Source organism: Schistocerca gregaria, chromosome 2 (genome assembly GCF_023897955.1).
Source record: "Schistocerca gregaria isolate iqSchGreg1 chromosome 2, iqSchGreg1.2, whole genome shotgun sequence".
Lineage (NCBI taxonomy): Eukaryota > Metazoa > Arthropoda > Insecta > Orthoptera > Acrididae > Schistocerca > Schistocerca gregaria.
In genome coordinates this window covers 313,602,061-313,622,321 of record NC_064921.1, presented here as the reverse complement: position 1 = coordinate 313,622,321, position 20,261 = coordinate 313,602,061, and the positions used below count along the sequence as shown (strand labels likewise).

The 20,261-nt window shown below is 43.8% G+C and overlaps 1 protein-coding gene across 1 annotated transcript in view; it reads left to right on the top strand.

Annotated features, from left to right (window-relative positions):
* Positions 1-20,261, top strand: part of LOC126336935 (pyrokinin-1 receptor-like) — an 896,681-nt gene that overhangs the window by 253,793 nt on the left and 622,627 nt on the right. The window contains exon 3 of the mRNA XM_050001110.1: positions 3,361-3,721. Coding sequence (XP_049857067.1) covers positions 3,361-3,721 — 361 coding nt within the window. The remainder of the gene's footprint in view (positions 1-3,360; positions 3,722-20,261) is intronic.

Genomic DNA, 20,261 nt, shown 5'->3' with positions numbered 1-20,261 from the left:
TCCGAGTTGTCATTCGGTCTGACTTGCACAGTGTACCCGAACACTGACCAGTCATTTCTTTTTTCAAAAATGAACTAGTAAATCAAGTAGACGATTAAATCATCAACCTGTCTTCCGCTCCACCCCAGTTTTCCTCCGTAGCCGCAACGCAGTAATTGGAACCCCAAACCTGTTTATGTCGCCGGCCGGAGTGACCGTGCGGTTCTAGGCGCTGCAGTCTGGAACCGAATGACAGCAGGTTCGAATCCTGCCTTGGGCATGGATGTGTGTGAATTCTTTAGGTTAGTTAGGTTTAATTAGTTCTTAGTGTGTTGGGGTGGGACATCACGAATGTAGTGTGTGGACATACGAGAATGTGGGTCTCGCGGGAGACATGCGCGAGATACTCCCTGCAGCCGTGCTATCCTTTGTGCCCTCGATGGCTCAGATAGGTAGAGCGTCTGCCATGTAAGCAGGAGATTTCAGGTTCGAGTCCAGATCGGGGCACACATTTTCACCTGTCCCCATTGATGTGTATCAACGCCCGTCAGTAGCTGATGGTATTAATATGTAATTCTAATTACTTCGTAGACAGGATCATAACTGATGACGAAACATGGATCCAACATTACGAGACGGAGAGTAAACGGCAGAGTATGCAATAGAAATATCCAAATTCGCTGCGCAAGAAAACGTTCAAGACCCAGCCGTCCACAGAAAACTGATGCTTACGGTTTTTTGGGACGCACTAGGTCCAGTACTGGAACATTACGAGGAAAGGGGCACAACAATAAACAGTGTACGTTACAGTGAGACCTTTACTGCCAAGCTGAAGCCTGCAATTGGAAGCAAACGCCGAGGATTGCTGTCAAAAGTGTGTTGGGTTGTTGCACGACAATGCCGTCCGCATACTGCTGCCCACACTGCTGAAACGCTCCAGAAGTACTGCATCAGCCTCCATATAGTCTCGATCTGTCCCCTTCTGACTATCACTTGTTTGATACACTCAAACAGGCATTAAGGGGCCGTCGACTTGCCTCGGATGAAGCAATGAAAGAAGTGGTGCATTCCTGGCTTGCAGCTCAACCAAGAACATTCTTTTATGAGGGCATCAGGAAGCTTGTGCAACGAGAGACCAAGTGCGTTGAAACACAAGGAGGCTATGTCGAAAAGTGATGTTGGAAGACGTCGTGGTCTCCTGACCTTCATTGCTTACATATTCCGGCCTCACAATCATATTCCGCACATCAAGACGCTTCATTCAAACCCAAACTCGATAAGGTAAAGTCAGTGTTGTATGAAATCATATAAATTTTGCAAAAACAGACATAATGTCTTATGGGACAACAGCAATCAGTGAAATTATGATGTTACTTAAAAACCGTCTTGATTGCAAATATTTTTATTCATATGACCGGTTTCGGTTCATTCAGAACCATCTTCAGATCTGATATTTCAGCTGCAGGAGTCATGTGACGAAGCATGTGAAAACTGCTGGATTTGGACGGGTTACTCCTGTAACTGAAATATCAGATCTGAAGATGGTTCTGTATGAACCGAAACCGGTCATATGAATAAAAATATTTGCAATCAAGACGGTTTTTAAGTAAAATCATATAAACGATATTCAAATAACTAGTAAATCAAAAGTGCACACCAAGATTGAAATACTCGAGGCTGGCGTACACATACACATTCAAGATACGACGGTCACAAAAGCTTTTAGTTCGGGAGAGGCAAACCGCACTCCAGTAGGGTGGTCCCTTCAGAGGACGAGTCAAACTATCTACGTGCGCCGGCGACTGCCCGTAGAGCAGACAGCATTTTCCCGAGTGAAAGGGAGAACGACACCATGTTCGGCTTAAAAGAAAACTCCGCTATATTGTGTGGGAGTACCCAGCCTACACATTCATTACAAACATACCACGCAGTTTCAGAGGTTTTCGCCAAACGCCGATTCTGCAGCTTTCTGGATTGGTCGCCTTAAACGAAACATCATTCTCCCGTTTTAGTAGAGGAATGCTGATTGTCAGACGATATTCCTGACGCCTTGAGCTGAAGGAGTAATGGAAGAGACTGAAAGATATACCCCTTCATGTCTGGTGTGGAGAGGGGCCGTTCCGTTGTCGCTCTTGGGGCGAGAACACGTAATGAGAGCGTGTGCGCTCGTACGTGTACTCAAAGAGCGAGGAACAAGTCTCTCCTCAGTACTTCACTTGGAGAGCACCTCTGTCAAGAGTGAATCTGAGTGCGACTCTGTATTGAGTCCTTGTGATTAAGCATTGTTCTCTGTGTTGGCTGCCACACTTATTATGCAGTGTGAACGGACAGAGTTATAGTTAAACGCCTGCGAGCGAATTTTTTAGTGGCATCACGGTGGACTGGTTATCTGAGCGGTGTACCCCGCCAACAGACTAGGGGCGAATAGGAGTCCTTTACTTCATCAAGGCATAGGGAGAGTTTGATTGGCGAAAGTCAATCCAGATAAAACGAGAGTCATCTTATATGTCAGCAGCGAGCGCTGCAGACAGCAGTCATCACAGCTTACGGTATTGTGCGCTACAGCTCTTGTGAGCGCCATATTTCCTCCACAAACGCAACAGCCTCGACCATACCTAGCAACATTCTAATGGATAATTATTCAAGTCGAGCAGGCGCGGCTCTCAGCCATTCTGCCAATTCAATAACAATCTTAAACTTTGTATAGAAATTTCATTAGCGAATCCTATAATTAAGAGGAAGCTTCACATTCCGAAAAGAACCCGGAAATAACCTTTTCAGTTCATAACTAAAAGTGCCATTGTGATTTCTCAGAATGTTTGAAACAAAAAAAAATCGTTAGTTTCATGTTTTCCTTACAGTAACTAGCACTACTCCAGTACCCAAGTATCCCACTTGTTACATACGAAATTTTGTGAATTTTTGTGTCATTTCGTTACAGCGGACCACTCCAGAAGATATTTATTGGTGAAAGTTTTTCAGGCATTTCTCTTTAGAACGGTAGGAGCGTCTGTCTGACTTCTGTAGTAGTGTGGGGGTGGAAATTGCATCTTGCAGGAGCCACAGGGTAAACGGTACATCCCAGATTAATCCGTTGAGCAGAATGACACAATAGCACCCACACGCTCACAATGTTTTTGTAACTTTCCTATTTGATTACAATAAAACTACTTTGTGGACAATAATTGACTTACCCTAGTATTATGTGTAACTTACTTTTTGAGATAGGCTCGTACGTGCCATTTTTGCGCTTTTGGGGTTTCTGCACAGCCTATTTCTGAAATCCTGGTGGTATTTATGAATAAGCCTGTATTTTGAATACATGTACACATGATACCACTCTCCGCGACGTACTTCTTCGGCAGTGTCACTCTTTCTCAGGCCATCCAGTTCGGCGTGGTGGACGAGCCGAACACGCGATGCAGCGTGAAGCAGCAGGTGATGGAGAACGCGTTCCACGTGTCGACGGGCGTGTTCTTCGTGCTGCCGATGAGCGTGATCACGGTGCTGTACGTGCTGATCGGACTGCGTCTGCGCTCGCCGCGCGCGCCCTCCGCCTGCGCCTCCGCCTCCGCCTCCGCCTCCGCCTCCGCGGGGGGCGGCAGCTCGTGCGGCGGCGGCTGCGTGTCGGCGGCCAGCTCGTGCCGCGGCTCCGGCGCCACCCTCAAGAGGCCCTCCATAGACTCGGCCCGCCAGCCCGTGTCGCTCGCCGCCAACCAGAAGTACGTCATCCGCATGCTCGGTGAGTACCGCTGCTCCGCCTCGCAGTGTCCTGTGAGGGACCATCCCTCCGCGTGCCACCGACGCACAGTACTCCGATAGTTGTCGGCTGATTCTCGAGAGTGCTGGGGTCTCTCTTGCTAGCGCATGCCTAGCTCCCTCGTTTATAAACAACCTCGGAAAAATGCCTGCCACTGGTGATGCAGAGAGCGGGGATACAGTCTCCGAGGCTGCCCATGATCAACGTTATTGGTCGCCCGAGGAACATTGCCTTGCTGCTATATTTCTATGTCTGCTTTGCTGTCTTCCATAGTTTGCTGTTTACGGTCCCTCATTTGTTTTATTTTGTATGCACAGCAAAATGCCCAAGAGAAAAATCGTGGAGCAAGGAACTTTCAAGTACCATTCTTAGTTGTAAGCAACAAACGACCAAAGAAACTCTCCAATCTCGCTTAAACGAAACGTGTGTGATGACAAGAAATTTCATTTAATTTGTTTTATACATGGTACCATTGTAGTAAACTACTGATACAATAGCTTCTGCCAGCTGGATGGCCCCAGCCTTGATTAATTTTTAAACAAAGGTGCATGTTCCATGAGCACATTGGACTAACAGTCTTTTATAAAAGATCGATGATTAAGGTTTTATATTTGTGATTAAAACTGGATTTTTGTTTGGGATGCGCAATTAGAAACGATAACATGTCTATTTTCCATAGAAAAATACCATCACGTGTATTAATTACAATATATTCATGAATTTTATATGTAAATGAACTAACTATTCGAACTGAAAGGAAAACACGAGACTCGAACCAGTGACCCAGCGGTTACCAGTCTCAAGGGCTTTTAATTTATTCCACTTTTATGTTTTTACACTGCTCGAAAATGCTCGTAGAACATGTACTTTTCTTTAGAAATTCGCATCGGCTAGGAGTCGGTGCCATGACCCTAACAAAGCTGCGCTGCCTGTGGAAAATCGATCTTATTTTAGGCTATTAAAGACGCTCGGAAAATTTAAATAATGATTTTCTCGACTATGTTTGAGTGATCAACCGACTGGCTTAGCAATGTTGGTATTTTAGTTCTGAACTTCACGTAACAAAAGCAAAAAAAAAGTTACACAAGTTGGATTTCCATGTGGGCTCATAAGAGTTGCGCTATTACCACCGCTTTGACGTGAAAAAGGACGGTTGCTGTACCATGGTTATTGAGCGGACGTCAGATCGATGTGAGTGAAACATGGTGTTAGGAGACAAAGAAGCTTCCAGTTTGATCGTGGAAGCGTAATAGGACAGTGGGAATGTGGATCTTATTTCATCCTTATTTCTACAGAAGAAGGTCGCAGAGACCACAGTGCATCGTCGTTGGCAACAATGGTCCTGGGAAGGCTCCGGCGCGATAACACACGGGTCCGGCGACATACGTGCCACCACTGACGGTGAAGATCGTCTTACTCGCAGCATGCCTGTGATGTAGTATGCCACAACTGCAGCAGATTAGAATTTTGGCGCCAGGCAACTGCGCTCTCGTCATCCTATGTCATTTGATAAAATAATTTAACAGGCTGGTCTGCCATGTTTTTCAACTAGATCAAGCCTGTCGTAACACCCATGTTTTTGCTCAACGAGCTTTACAGACTATCGAGCAATTGCTTGGCTTTCGCGATTACCCACTGAACAATCAAGGGAAATTTTATGACCACAGTGTTGTCTGTTTGGCTGTCCAACTGCAATAACCGCTGAACAACATACCAAAAAAATACAAAAAAAACATACGATATCTGTAAAACAGATGCACGTTTGCATTGTCCAGCGGCAATAGGGGCTGAACAACATCCCAAAATAATGGCATACGATATCTGTAAAATACCCGCAAGTCTGCATACTTTCTTTGAAAACCTAGGTGATTACAGATGTTACCAAGTTGCTACCACTTCACATTTCTTCCCGCGCATGCGTGTGAGCTGAAAACTTAAATCAAACAAACATGTAACCTAGCCTAGCCTTAAAATTACTTCCTTTTTATCTAAACAGATGTCTTTTTGATGATAAATTCTTCTCGGGTTGACAGCCGAGAAGAATTTATCATCAAGATTCGCCAAGAAAGCCTGCATTCTAAGATGTCTTTTTGGGTTGGAACTTTGTTTCCCGCCAGTGTGTTTTCGTCACTATAACGTCAGCAAGTTTACAGTGTAGATCTGACTGTACTTATGACAATGTTTTTAGAAGGGCGCATATTATTCTGCTCTAGACTGTCACAATTTACACCCAAATCGCTGCCGCGCTCCTTCTTCGCGCAGCGAACAGTCCATAATTTAATTTAGGTTGGTCTGTCGCAGAAATCTACTACGATGCCGCTGCTGAATTTCGAAGCTGATGTAGGAGCCGATCCGGAGCCAGAGATGCACAAAATCACGGCATTCTAACAGCGTCGATTCTTTTAAAGACAACCTACGACATTTTCCTAAATTGTTACATTGCTCAGGCAATGATAATTGAGGTACTGCTCTTACATGAAACAGCCAGCTTGTACTCATTATATTTTTACTCGTGATTATGTTAGGGCATGTACTATGTGTGTTCAAAATGTGTTTGGACTTCTCATTTCTTGTAGGTAATTTTATTTATTCGCCTACACAAATCTTATCTCCTTCAAGATAGACTCCATTAGATACTGCACAATTATGCAATCGCTTCTTCCTATCGCCGAAACACCTTCTGCAACTTGATCTTCGGGATAGCTTTTCTGCGATGCGCTTTCAATCTTATCTAAGCTTGTAAAACGATAACCCTTTAAGGTTATCTTTACGTCTGGAAACACACAAAATAGCACGGGGCCATATCTGGCGCATGTTGTATTTTGCCAAAAGTTTACGAACAAGCAATGAAGTGTAAGCAGCTACATTATCATGGCACAAAAGACATGAATTGTTTTGCCACAAATCCGGACAACATCTTCGGATTCCTTCGCGCAAACGTGTTTGAACTTCTAGGTAGCAATCCTTTTTGATCATCTGACAATGGGGCAAGAACTCATGATGCACTATGCCGTTAAAATCGAAGAAAACTGTGAGCAGAACCTCCACATTGGACCGTACTTGCCGAGCTTATCCCGGACTTGACATTACAGAATGTCACCCCTGAGACGATTGAGCCTTAGTTTCAACGTCATACCTGCGCACCCTAGTTTCGTCACCTGGTTATGTCACGTTTCAGAAATTCTCCATCATTGTTGACTTTATTTACCGATTTCTGAGCAACTTCTATTCGTTCCTGTTTTTGCTCGAAACTCAACACCTTTGGCAGCAATTTTGCTCTCACAGTTTCAAAACTAAATCATCCAAAAATATTTCACGGCCTGAATCGACTGATATATCAGCAACATCACCAAATTCTCAGATTGTGATTCGGCCAGCGTTCATGATAATTTCCTTCCCTTTTTCCAGTTTTCGTCGGTTGTTGATGCCCTGGGGTGTCCAGAACTTCTTCACGGCTATCTTAGAAACGCTTCTATCATTCGTAAACTATTGTTTTACTCTAGCAGACTCACCAAAAACAATGTTCAATATTTCAAAAACCCTGTTACATTTTATTATATTTTTATACCAAGATTTAATGCAAATTCTCTGATCCTTTTTTTTAAGTAAATCGATAATTGCTACTCGTAAGCAATCTTCTTGACAAATGACGACAGACTAAACATCCAATATGGCTTCCAGTGTACAGATACGCTTCAGACAAACAAAGACGCAACAAATGAAAATCGCCTGAATCGGACTAATACAACATTCGAAATTTAAAAAAAATTCCAGTACTTTTTGAACCCGCGTCGCATGCAGTTCTCAGGTCAGCATTACCGAAAAAAAAAAAAATGGCACAGTTCCGTAACCAGGCAATTGGCCCGAAGCCAGGTGTGGTACAGCCTTTCTTCGACACGGAGCTAGGAGGATGTGTGTGCCGATCCAAGCGCTTTTTTACCAATAAGCAAGATTCCTGTTATTTAATATCATACTGAATGGACCTGGATCCGTCTTGGAGGTACTGGAGCGAAGAAACATCCGCGCTTCTATGTGGGGCCTCTATGGGCGGAGAAGCGCTAGACTACCGCAACCAGAAGCTATAAATACAACTGACTTCGAAAGTTCTTTTGAAACAAGAACGGAAAATTATAACTTTATACGTTATATCCGTTACAAATGAACGTGGGTCACATGACGAATGATACGCTGTATCAGTGCATCAGGAAACTGTCGGTACTATACATATACTCGCGGTAAAAGGGGACACGAAATACAAGATAAACACGAGTGTATCTGGGTATTAATGAAGCATACATCTACAACTCGGGATACGTAGTAGCTACACATAATGTTATTTTGCCCAGTATAGCAGCAGTGTTCGATATGTTGTGAAGTAAAGCGTAATTCTGACGAAGGTATAAATTTAAATTTATGAGCACAGTTGAAGATTGTCAATACACTGGAACATGTCTTCGCATAAATTAAACTAAATAAAAGAGTGTTTTATTTCTAGATTTCTTCAAGTGATTCAGTTCGAAACCACGGAACCCAACCACTATTAACATGGAACAATCTACGTGGTAGATTTCTCTCTAACATTTCGTGCGCGAAGTGCTAGTGAGTAACCATCTGAGTACGACAGGATATTCATTTCGTGAACATTGTGTTGAATCTACTGCAGTGCGACTGGTACGAGTAAGGGAGACTTGTCTGCACGGTTGTTACTGAAATGCGTACCAGGCAGAAGGCGTATAAAGTTTTCAAGTTTTCTCCAGTTTATCATAGCTGATGAGACAGGATCCATAATGGTCGACCGAGGTTAAATAAGATTCTGTAGCATGTCTAACCAGGAAGAACGCGCGTCCTCGTAACTGATGCACATAACATTTTCCCTTAACCTATGATACATAACACGGTACCACGTGAAGGATACATGAAAGGCAGTTTTTGTATCCATACTGTCTTAAGCCGCAGGATATCTTGTTACACAAACGGCAAAGTGTCAGTCTTATTTGCAAAGACAACATTTGGAAGACATGAAATATCACATTTTCACAAGCAACATTCACACATGGATGGAACTCGAAGGCTACCTCGTATAGGACTAACACGTGGGTTGGAGAATTAGTTATGCGACTGTCAGGTTCGTATCTCTCCCCACACATCTTTTTTTTTCAGTATATACCCAATAAATAAGAGGAAGTATGTGATTTAGGCATGGTAAATTCGTTGTCCAGCGTATTATTAGTGGAATTTCCAGTCGGGCAAACAGTTTTGCGCTTATTCGCGTCAGTTGGACAATCTCATTCCACATCTGCGGCGAAAGACAAATTTTAATATGCTTTCCACGCTACATCACTTCTTATATACTATTAGGTTACCGATATTACTTCCTTGCCAGATAATGTTTCCACCCAAATAGTATCTGACTGAATCAGAGATTTTGGGAGAAAGATGCTAATCGGTAGAAATCCCCAGAAATTCAGTCATTGCCTTATTTATTCTTTCATTACGTGTTGTGCTGTGCACTAAAGATTAAAGAAGCTGACGTTAGCAAATATGGAGTTACTCACTCCCAGAAAATTGACGTAATAAACCTGTAAATTCAGTTCGGACAAGGTGAAACAATACAGTAAATAAAGCCATTAGTCCATATAACGTCTTGCTGCTGGAAAGGTGCTTATAACGTGAGGGACGATAGGAGACACAGCGTGTTTCTTCCGCTACTGTAAACCGGTCCACCAGACGCTAATCCACGCACTGACTGCGCGCGTGGTTCCTCAGAGGTACCTAATATGGTAGCACTTTTCAGTGACTCAATAACCGCAGATGGTGGGTGACGTCTCCCAAACAAGACTCGCTGCTCTCCTTGGGTTGCCAAGGCTTCAAGTCTTTTGTAGCACGTATAAATATGTACCTTTAGTTCAAGGTCGCAAATTCCAAATAAAAACGCTGAATATATTATATCTAGTAGGTAAAGGACATATTCTACCATCTCTGGTCCTTCGTTCGGATATCCGGCAGTATGGCAAAATCTCAGACCAAAGAGCGCTTACCTAAACGAACAGAAACAACGCAGTAGACCACTAAAAGTGGTGAGCTAGTGTCTGATAACTTACAAATACAGAGAGGACAAATTTCCTCCTGAAGAAAAATAAGACTAGAGGTCTTGTAAGCCGCCCCTTAACGGTCACTGATCAAGCTCGAGATACGGGCCTTGAATGTGCTATGTTATTGTGAAGGAAAAGAAATTATTATCCTTAGCAAAACGTAGACCTATAATACGAGAATGAGTCCGATAAGTGACGCCCCATTGCAGGCCGTCAGAGAAGGTACGAGAATATGGAATAGGTCCACAGTAATGTAATAATACTTCTGAAGTTAAAGAATCGCTTACATTATCCTCGACGGCGAGCGTTCATCGTCATTAGTGTCCCAGGGAAGTGTGATGCGACCTCTCTCTCTCTCTCTTTCTCTCTCTCTCTACTTATATAAATATAGCATGCCGCGACAGCGTGGACGTGAACCGTATGTGCAGTTGACGGACTTTGAGCGAGGGCGTATAGTGGGCATGCGGGAGGCCGGGTGGACGTACCGCCGAATTGCTCAACACGTGGGGCGTGAGGTCTCCACTGTACATCGATGTTGTCGCCAGTGGTCGGCGGAAGATGCACGTGCCCGTCGACCTGGGACCGGACCGCAGCGACGCACGGATGCACGCCAAGACCGTAGGATCCTACGCAGTGCCGTAGGGGACCGCACCGCCATTTACCAGCAAATTAGGGACACTGTTGCTCCTGGGGTATCGGCGATGACCATTCGCAACCGTCTCCATGAAGCTGGGCTACGGTCCCGCTCACCGTTAGGCCGTCTTCCGCTCACGCCCCAACATCGTGCAGCCCGCCTCCAGTGGTGTCGCGACAGGCGTGAATGGAGGGACGAATGGACACATGTCGTCTTCAGCGATGAGAGTCGCTTCTGCCTTGGTGCCAATGATGGTCGTATGCGTGTTTGGGGCCGTGCAGGTGAGCGCCACAATCAGGACTGCATACGACCGAGGCACACAGGGCCAACACCCGGCATCGTGGTGTGGGGAGCGATCTCCTACACTGGCCGTACACCTCTGGTGATCGTCGAGGAGACACTGAATAGTGCACGGTACATCCAAACCGTCATCGAACCCATCGTTCTACTATTCCTAGACCGGCAAGGGAACTTGCTCTTCCAACAGGACAATGCACGTCCGCATGTATCCCGTGCCACCCAACGTGCTCTAGAAGGTGTAAGTCAACTACCCTGGCCAGCAAGATCTCCGGATCTGTCCCCCATTGAGCATGTTTGGGACTGGATGAAGCGTCGTCTCACGCGGTCTGCACGTCCAGCACGAACGCTGGTCCAACTGAGGCGCCAGGTGTAAATGGCATGGCAAGCCGTTCCACAGGACTACATCCAGCATCTCTACGATCGTCTCCATGGGAGAATAGCAGCCTGCATTGCTGCGAAAGGTGGATATACACTGTACTAGTGCCGACATTGTGCATGCTCTGTTGCCTGTGTCTATGTGCCTGTGGTTCTGTCAGTGTGATCATGTGATGTATCTGACCCCAGGAATGTGTCAATAAAGTTTCCCCTTCCTGGGACAATGAATTCACGGTGTTCTTATTTCAATTGCCAGGAGTGTATGTTTGGAGGGACAGGGAAGGCAGCAATATGCGGCTGTTTCCTGATCATTTTGTGGTGTACGGTAAGATGTCCAATGTACGTTAATGCGGATGAGTGGGAAAGCATTACCAGTGTCTTGCTTGACACAGTCACATTGTTTAAATATTTTGGGGTATCGCTGCAAATCGATATGAGATGGGACAAGCATGTGGGGACTGTGGCAGGAAAGGTGAATGGTCGATTCTGTTTATTGGGAGAATTCTAGAAAAGTGTGGGTCATCTGTAAAGAAGACGTTATACAGCATGCTAGTGCGACCTATTCTTGAGTACTGCTCGAGTGTTTGGGATCCGTATCAGGTCAGTTCAGACATTCTTTTCGAGGAACACTATTGAGAAAATTTAGACTCGGCCTTTGAAACTGACTGCTGAATGATTGTGCTGCCGCAACGTACATTGTACATAAACACCACGAAGATAAGATACCAAAAATTAGTGCTCATGCTGTGGCATACAGACAGTCGTTTTACCCTTGTTCTATTTGCGAGGTAGTACTTACGGGGTATCCTCCGCGACGTGCCATTCTGTGGACTGTGGAGTATCGACGTAGATGTAGATGTGAAAGTAAGAACAGGAATAACATAGACATCAAAAAAATGAAACCTACAGAAAATGCAAAATGCAAAGCAGGATTTTTTAGAGGGGAAATGAGAAACTGTAGACGCATGATTGACAGTAGAAAGTATAACTGCCGCTTACGCGAAAGTTACGGAAACCTTGGGATAAAAGAGAAGCAGTTATATGAATACTTATGAAGAGGTCAGACATCAAGCTAAACAAAGAAAGAGAGGGTGAACTGGGTAGTTAGGTTAGAGATGCGACGCGGCAGGAAGAATTTGACAGCGCACTGAAAGACATAAGTTGAAACAAGGCAACTCGAGTAAAGTCATTAAGATTTTTGAAAGAGTAAGTCATGACAGACCGTTTCACTTGGTAGGTAGGATACATGTGACAGCTGAAATAATCTCAGACTTCAAATGCTGATAGGTACTGAAATCTATATTTATATTTATAGTACCTGTAGTTTCAGGGAATGCTTCTAACAATGTTGAGTGGAATACAGTGAAATTCAGCCGGAACAAAACCAGGTAGCGGAAACTTATCCACAAAGTCTATAGGAATGAGACTGCGATTATAAGAATGGAAGACCGTGAATGAGAGGGAGTAACTGAGAACGGAGTGAGAAAGGGTTGCGGCCTATCTCACACATCATTCAATATGTATGTAAAGCAAGCAGTTAATAAATCCAACGAGATATTATAAAAATCAATTGAAGTTCTGAGAGAACTGCTGATAGTTTTAGTGCCTGCCGACGACATTTAATTCATTCAGTTGTGATAAAGTACTTGGAAGTTTAGCTAGTCGGAAAAGAGATCCCAAAATGAACACCAACAAAAGTAAAACAAGTGTAATATATTGTGGTCGAGTGCAATCAGCGATGCTAAGGGCAATAGATTAGGAAATGAGACATTAAGAGTAGTAGTGTTTTGAAATTACATTCATAGTTTAATTATATTTACATAAATTGTCATAAATAATCAATAAAGTATTTGCATGATGTTACATCAGAGAACATGGTTATGCAGATGTCACATTAAGTTAAATTGGTTCAAATGGCTCTAAGCACTATGGGACTTAATCACATTAAGTAAACACAGACAATGAAGTTAGGTAAGATAATAATGGGTAATATCGATAGTTGAGTACAAGCTGAACTCATCCGTAGTCATCACGGACTCATTAATCTGGTATCGGAGGAAAGTGCTGGGAATACAAATTGTACAGTGAATCCACGGTTCGACTAGAGAAAGGAGGCTGAAGTGCACGTGAGATGCGAGTTTCAGCGAGTATTAAGAAACAATGTATGACCTGGCTCTGCAGCCATTCCAACAATTTCAGTTTCCTGGAAATGCCTTTCGGCTTCTAAAATCTTTGAACTCGTATTACTTAAGGAGTGTAGTATATGGCAAATTTTGTTAATCTCACTAAATGGAAACACACATTTTTGTGTCACTGTCATGCTGCCCGCTTGTTAAGTCTATTGAGTCATAGAGCAGTTAGTTATTGCCTTTAATTCAGCTCTAATGTTGGATCTAAATTTTGACTTATTTCACGGCAGTGAAATACGACTTGTTTTTACAAACTTTTGTAACTAACGTGGTTTTAACAACGGCCTTAATCATTCATTCCTTTTTACATGCCCTGTCCTTCATTCCCAATACATTTATACATTTGCGACTCAGTAAGTTCATTATCTAGACTGCATTTCTTGAGTCTCCCAGAGACAGGGTCATTAAGTTACACCGATAGCCATTAAATAATAGGATCAGATGTTTGTGAGTTCTTTGACAGTGTACTTGTAAAAGTCTTAAAATTAAGTTAATTCTACTCTCAAGACAAAAATCAAGTGGTTCAAATGACTCTGAGCACTATGGGACTTAACATCAGAGGTCATCAGTCCCCTAGAACTTAGAACTACTTAAACCAAAGGACATCACACACATCCAAGCCTGAAGCAGGATTCGAACCTGCTACCGTAGTGGTCGCGTGGTTCCAGACTGAAACGCCAAGAACCGCTCGGCCAAAATGGACGGCCCCCTCAAGACGTACGATCCATTGTCTTATCGGACTTGAGACTTACTGCGCGTATTTCGTGAGAACAGGACGACCGTGGCGAAACAGGAACGCTAGCGTATCATTCGGCACTGTACTTATTTCAGAGATATTGACAAATGCAAAAGAGATTAATCAGGGACCGAAAGACTGCAAAACATCATGTGGCATGAATTACTACTGCACAAGTGAAATAAAATAGCCTAGAGGGTGACAGCAATAAATTTACTTTACAAGAAAACAGAACAATAATTGAATCACCAAAACAAACTAGTAGTATAAATAATCATAAGATAGTGTCGCAGGTATATTTAGGGACGCATATGATGTACAGACTGGTGTCGAATAATACCAAGAGCTACAATTTCCGTTTATCTTCGAGTTGCTTCTCTGCGTCTGCGACACATTGCAGTACGCAGCAAGGACATGATAACAAAACGGTGCTGATAGCAGCCTTTTGTGAGTCCGTCAGAATGTAAAATAAATGTAAAATCACTTCTCATCGGTGGATATTCTTAAGACAACGTAGAAATTGCGAGATTTGGACTCTTTAACCTGGTCACAGTCTTACAGAAACAAGAAACGCTATGAAAGGCTTAGAGACTGAAAACCTGTCGGTATCTAGGACTATTTTGAAGAGCTATGCCATAAAGTTTAAACGTCTTGTCCAGAAACAATTATTTATTAATTCATATAGACGTTTGTAGGTTAGGAATAAAGCAAAATCAGAGGAGATCTTAATTAGCGCTGTAAGTAGTTAAGATGATAAGTGGGTTGTTAGTTAGAATGATTACTCTGGTAATTATGGATTCAACTGCGAAATGTCGTTCCTCTAAAAAAAGTTATGAAATAGACTAACAGAATAATACTTTATACAAACAACGGAAGCTCTAGTATAGTTTCCAGGCGTAAGTAGTTAAGATGGTAAGTGGGTTGTTAGTTAGAAGTATTACTCTGGTAATTATGGATTCAACTGCGAAATGTCGTTCCTCTAAAAAAAGTTATGAAATAGACTAACAGAATAATACTTTATACAAACAACGGAAGCTCTAGTATAGTTTCCAGGCGTCAAATGAATCCGAATATCTGCAGTAAATGAGTAAATAGCTAATAAATAATCTTTCTCGGTCTGACAATTTCCCAATAAATACAGATAGTGTAAAACAGAGGTTTTTCCGTTTATTCAGGAAAACCAAAATGAACAAAATTCTGACGCAAGGAACGTCAGACCAGCTTTGTGACTGGGTTGAAGAATTTCTTGCCAGTAGAAAGCATGTCTTTTTTAACGGAGAGAAATCTTCAGATGTAACTTCCAACGAAATAGGATGAATACTGTCCACAAAATATGCACATCAAAAAAAAGTGTTGCATCACCTAGGTTCCCAGAACTCCTGAAGCCATACGTTGACTGTGGATATTGTATCACAACCACAGTCAGTTTTACTGTTCAGAGATGTCACTAAACCCTCACAATGATGTAAACAACCATGCATGAGCAGCGCCTGTTACACGGACGGGGTCCGACAGCCGATCAGTTCCAGTCATCCCAACAGGAAGGAGGTACACGGCTCGTGTTGTCTGTAGTTCAACCATGCCTAGACGGTCAATGCCGCGGTTCGATCGCTTCCGCATTGTTACTTTGTGCCAGGAAGGGCGCTCAACAAGAGAATTGTCCAGGCGTCTCGGAATGAACCAAAGCGATGTTGTTCGGACATGGAGCAGGTACAGAGAGGCAGGGACTATCGATGACATGCCTCGCTCAGGCCACCCAAGAACCACTGCAGTGGATGACCGCTACCTACGAATTATGGTTGGGATGAACCACGACAGCAACGACATCATGTTGAATAATGGTTTTCGTGCAGCCACAGGACGTCGTGTTACGACTCAAACTGTGCGCAATAGGCTGCATGATGCGCAACTTCACTTTAGACGTCCATAGCGAAGTCCACCTTTGCAACCACGACACCATGGAGCGCGGTACAGATAGGCCCACCAACATGCCGAACGGACCGCTCAGGATTAGCATCACGTTCTCTTCACCGATGAGTGTCGCATATGCCGGCCGTGGTGGCCAAGCGGTTCTAGGCGCTACAGGCTGGAACCGCGCGACCGCTACGGTCGCAGTTTCGAATCCTGCCTCGGGCATGGATGTGTGTGATGTCGTTAGGTTAGTTAGGTTTAAGTAGTTCTAAGTTCTAGGGGACTGATGACCTCAGAAGTTAATTCCCATAGTGCTCAGAGCCATTTGAACCAAGTGTCGCATATGACTTCAATTAGGCAATCGTCGGGGACTTGTTTGGAGGCAACCCGATCGGGCTGAACGCTTTAGACACAACTGTCCAGCGAATGCAGCAAGGTGGAGGTTCCCTGTTGTTTTGGAGTGGCATTATGTGAGGTCGACGTACGACGCTGTTGTTTATGGAATGCGCCGTAACGGATGTCCGATAAGTGAATGCCATCCTCAGACCGATAGTGCAACCATATCAGCAGCATATTGGCGAGGCATTCGTATTTATGGACGACAATTCGTGTCCTCCTTGTGCACATCTTGTGAAAGACTTCCTTGAGGATAACGATATCACTCGACAAGAGTGGCCAGCATGTTCTCCAGACATGAACCCTGTCGAACATGCCTGGAATAGATTGAAAAGGGCTGTTTATGGACGACGTAACCCAGCAACCACACTGAGGGATCTACGCAGATTCGCTTTTGAGGAGTGGGACAATCTGGACGAACAGTGCCTTGATGACCTTGTGGATAGTATGCCACGATGAATACAGCCATGCATCAATGCAAGAGGACGTGATACTGGGTATTGAAGGTACCTGTGTGTACAGCAGTCTCGACTACCATCTTTGAAGGTCTCGCTGTATGGTGGAACAATATGCAATGTGTGGTTTGCATGAGCAGTAAAAAGGGTGGAAATGATGTTTATATTGATCTCTATTCGAGTTTTCTGTACAGGTTCCGAAGCTCTCTGAACCGAGTTGATGCAAAACTTTTTTTGAAGTGTGTATACAGGATGGTCCATTGATAGTGACCGGGACAAATATCTTACGAAATAAGCATCAAACGAAAAAACTACAAAGAACGAAACTCGTCTAGATTCAAGGGGGAAACCAGACGGCGCTATGGTTAGACCGCTAGATGGCGCTGCCATTGGTCAAACGGATATCAACGGCGTTTTTTCATTACATAAAAAAATGGTTCAAATGGCTCTGAGCACTATGGGACTTAACATCTTAGGTCATCAGTCCCCTAGAACTTAGAACGACTTAAACCTAACTAACCTAAGGACATCACACACATCCATGCCCGATGCAGGATTCGAACCTGCGACTATAGCAGTCCCGCTGTTCCGAACTGAAGCGCCTAGAACCGCACGGCCACCCCGGCCGGCTTTTTTATTACATATTCGTGTAGTACGTAAAGAAATATGAATATTGGACCACTTTTTTCGCTTTGTGATAGATGGCGCTGTAATAGTCACAACCGTATAAGTACGTGCTATCACATAACATTCCACCAGTGCGGACGGTATTTGCTTCGTGATACATTACCCGTGTTAAAATGGACCGTTTAACAATTGCGGAAAAGGTCGATATCGTGTTGATGTATGGCTATTGTGATCAAAGTGCCCAACGGGCGTGTGCTATGTATGATGCTCGATATCATCCAAGAGTCCGGACCGTTCGCCGGATAGTTACGTTATTTAAGGAAACAGAAAGCATTCAGCCACATGTGAAACGTCGACCACTACCAGCAGCAAATGATGATGCCCAAGCAGGTGTTTTAGCTGTTGTTGCGGCTAATCTGCACATCAGTAGCAGACAAATTGCGCGAGAATTGAGATTCTCAAAAACGTCGGTGCTGAGAAAGTTACATCAACATCGATTGCACCCGTACAATATTTCTATGCACCAGGAACTTCATGGCGACGAATTTGAACGTTGTGTACAGCTCTGTCACTGGGCACAAGAGAAATTACGGGACGATGACAGATTTCTTGCACGCGTTCTATTTAGCGACGAAGCGTCATTCACCAACAGCGGTAACGTAAACCGCCATAATATGCACTGTTGGGCAACGGAAAATTCACGAAGGCCTCGACAAGTGGAACATCAGCTACCTTGGCGGGTTAATGAATAGTGCGGCATTATGGGAGGAAGGATAGTTGGCCCCCATTTTATCCTTGGCAATGTAAATGGTGCAATGTACGCTGATTTCCTACGAAATTTTCTACCGATGTTACGACAGATGTTTCACTACATGACAGAATGGCGATGTACTTCCAACACGATGGATGTCCGGCACATAGCTCGCATTCAGTTGAAGCGGTATTGAATAGCTTATTTCATGGCAGGTGGATTGGTCGTCGAAGCACCATACCAAGGCCCGCACGTTCACCGGATCTGACGTCACCGGATTTCTTTCTGTGGGGAAAGTTGAAGGATATTTGCTATCGTGATCCACCGACAACGCCTGACAACATGCGTCAGCGCATTGCCAATGCATGTGCGAACTCGCTGTTGAGAGGAATGTCGTTACACGTATTGCCAAATGCATTGAGGTTGACAGACATCATTTTGAGCATTTATTGCGTTAATGTGGTATTTACAGGTAATGACGCTGTAACAGCATGCGTTCTCAGAAATGATACGTTCGGAAAGGTATATGTATCAGACTGGAACAACCGAAATAAAATATTCAAACGTACCTACGCTCTGGACTTTAATTTAAAAAACCTACCTTTTACCAACTGTTCGTCTAAAATTGAGAGCCACATGTTTGTCGCTATTACAGCACCATCTAACACAAAGCGAAAAAAGTGGTCCAACTAAAACACTGATACTTCTTTACGTACTACACGAATATGTAATAAAAATGGGGGTTCCTATTTCAGAAACCGAAGTTAATATCCGTTTGACCTATGGCAGCGCCATCTAGCGGGACAACCATAGGGCCATCAGGTTTCCCCCTTCAAGCTAGACAAGTTTCGTTCTTTGTAGTTTTTTTTCGTTTGACGCTTATTTCGTGAGATACTTGGCCCGGTCATGGACCACCCTGTATAAAAGACCTATCAAATGAAGTGGAAACCTCCATAAGGCTATAGAGATTAGGCGCAACGGTACAAGAATGTAATAAAATATAGAGACACGCAGAAAATCGGCGCTTTCCACAGGGATAGGCAGTTGGACATCGTCATAAACAAACGTAACACAAAGTATATACGAGGCATGTTTTTTAAGCAAGTACCGTTTTGAAATGAAAAAAAAAGACGTTCTAAGACATTTCAATAATTTTATTTTTACGTGAAAGCCTGTACCTTAATCTACGCGCTGACGCCATTACTGTTTGATTCTTCCTTGTTTATGCTGTGTACTGAGTGTTTAAGATGCCTCCGATAATCGTGAGTCCCACCGAGTGTGAAATAGGGGCTGTTATAAGATTTCTTAGTGTTAAAGGCCTAAAAGCTATCGATATTCATCGTGAGATCTGTGCAGGGTACGGAGAAAACATTATGAGTGATGGGATGGTAAGAAAATGGGTGAGAGCAGTTATAGATGGCCTCACAAATGTGCATGATGAACGACGGAGTGGGCGTCCTAGGGTCGTTAATCAAACTTTGGTGCGGGAAGTGGACAATAAGGTGAGAGAAAACAGACCTTTACGATTTCCTCCTTGCGGGATGACTGTCTTAATGTTTCTGGTAGTGTTTTGTATGGCATTGTGTACCGAGCACTTGAATTACCGAAAATTGTGCGCACGTTGGGTACGGAAAATGTCGACGGATGAGCACAATACCAAACGTTTAGACAGTGCATTGACTTTCCTTGAGCGTAACACAACGACAGTGATGATTTCTTAAGCCAAAGTTTTACGGGTGATGAAACATGGGTGGCCTACGTCACAACAGAATCAAAGCAACATTCCATGGAAGTTGAACAAGGGCATCGTTTTGCTGCAAGAGAATGTCTATCAGCATGTGACGAATCAGACCAAATATCTCATCACATCTCTTCGATGAGAAACTCAAAATCATCCTCCGTACAGCCCCTATCTTGCGGCCAGCGGTCAGCGTCCTCAAGTCGATGACGAAGTCAAAACAATGGTGGTGCAGTGGTTAACATGTCAGGCGGCAGACTTCTGTGAGGAGGGTATTCAAAAACTGGTACAACGTTATGACAAGTGCCTCAATATTGA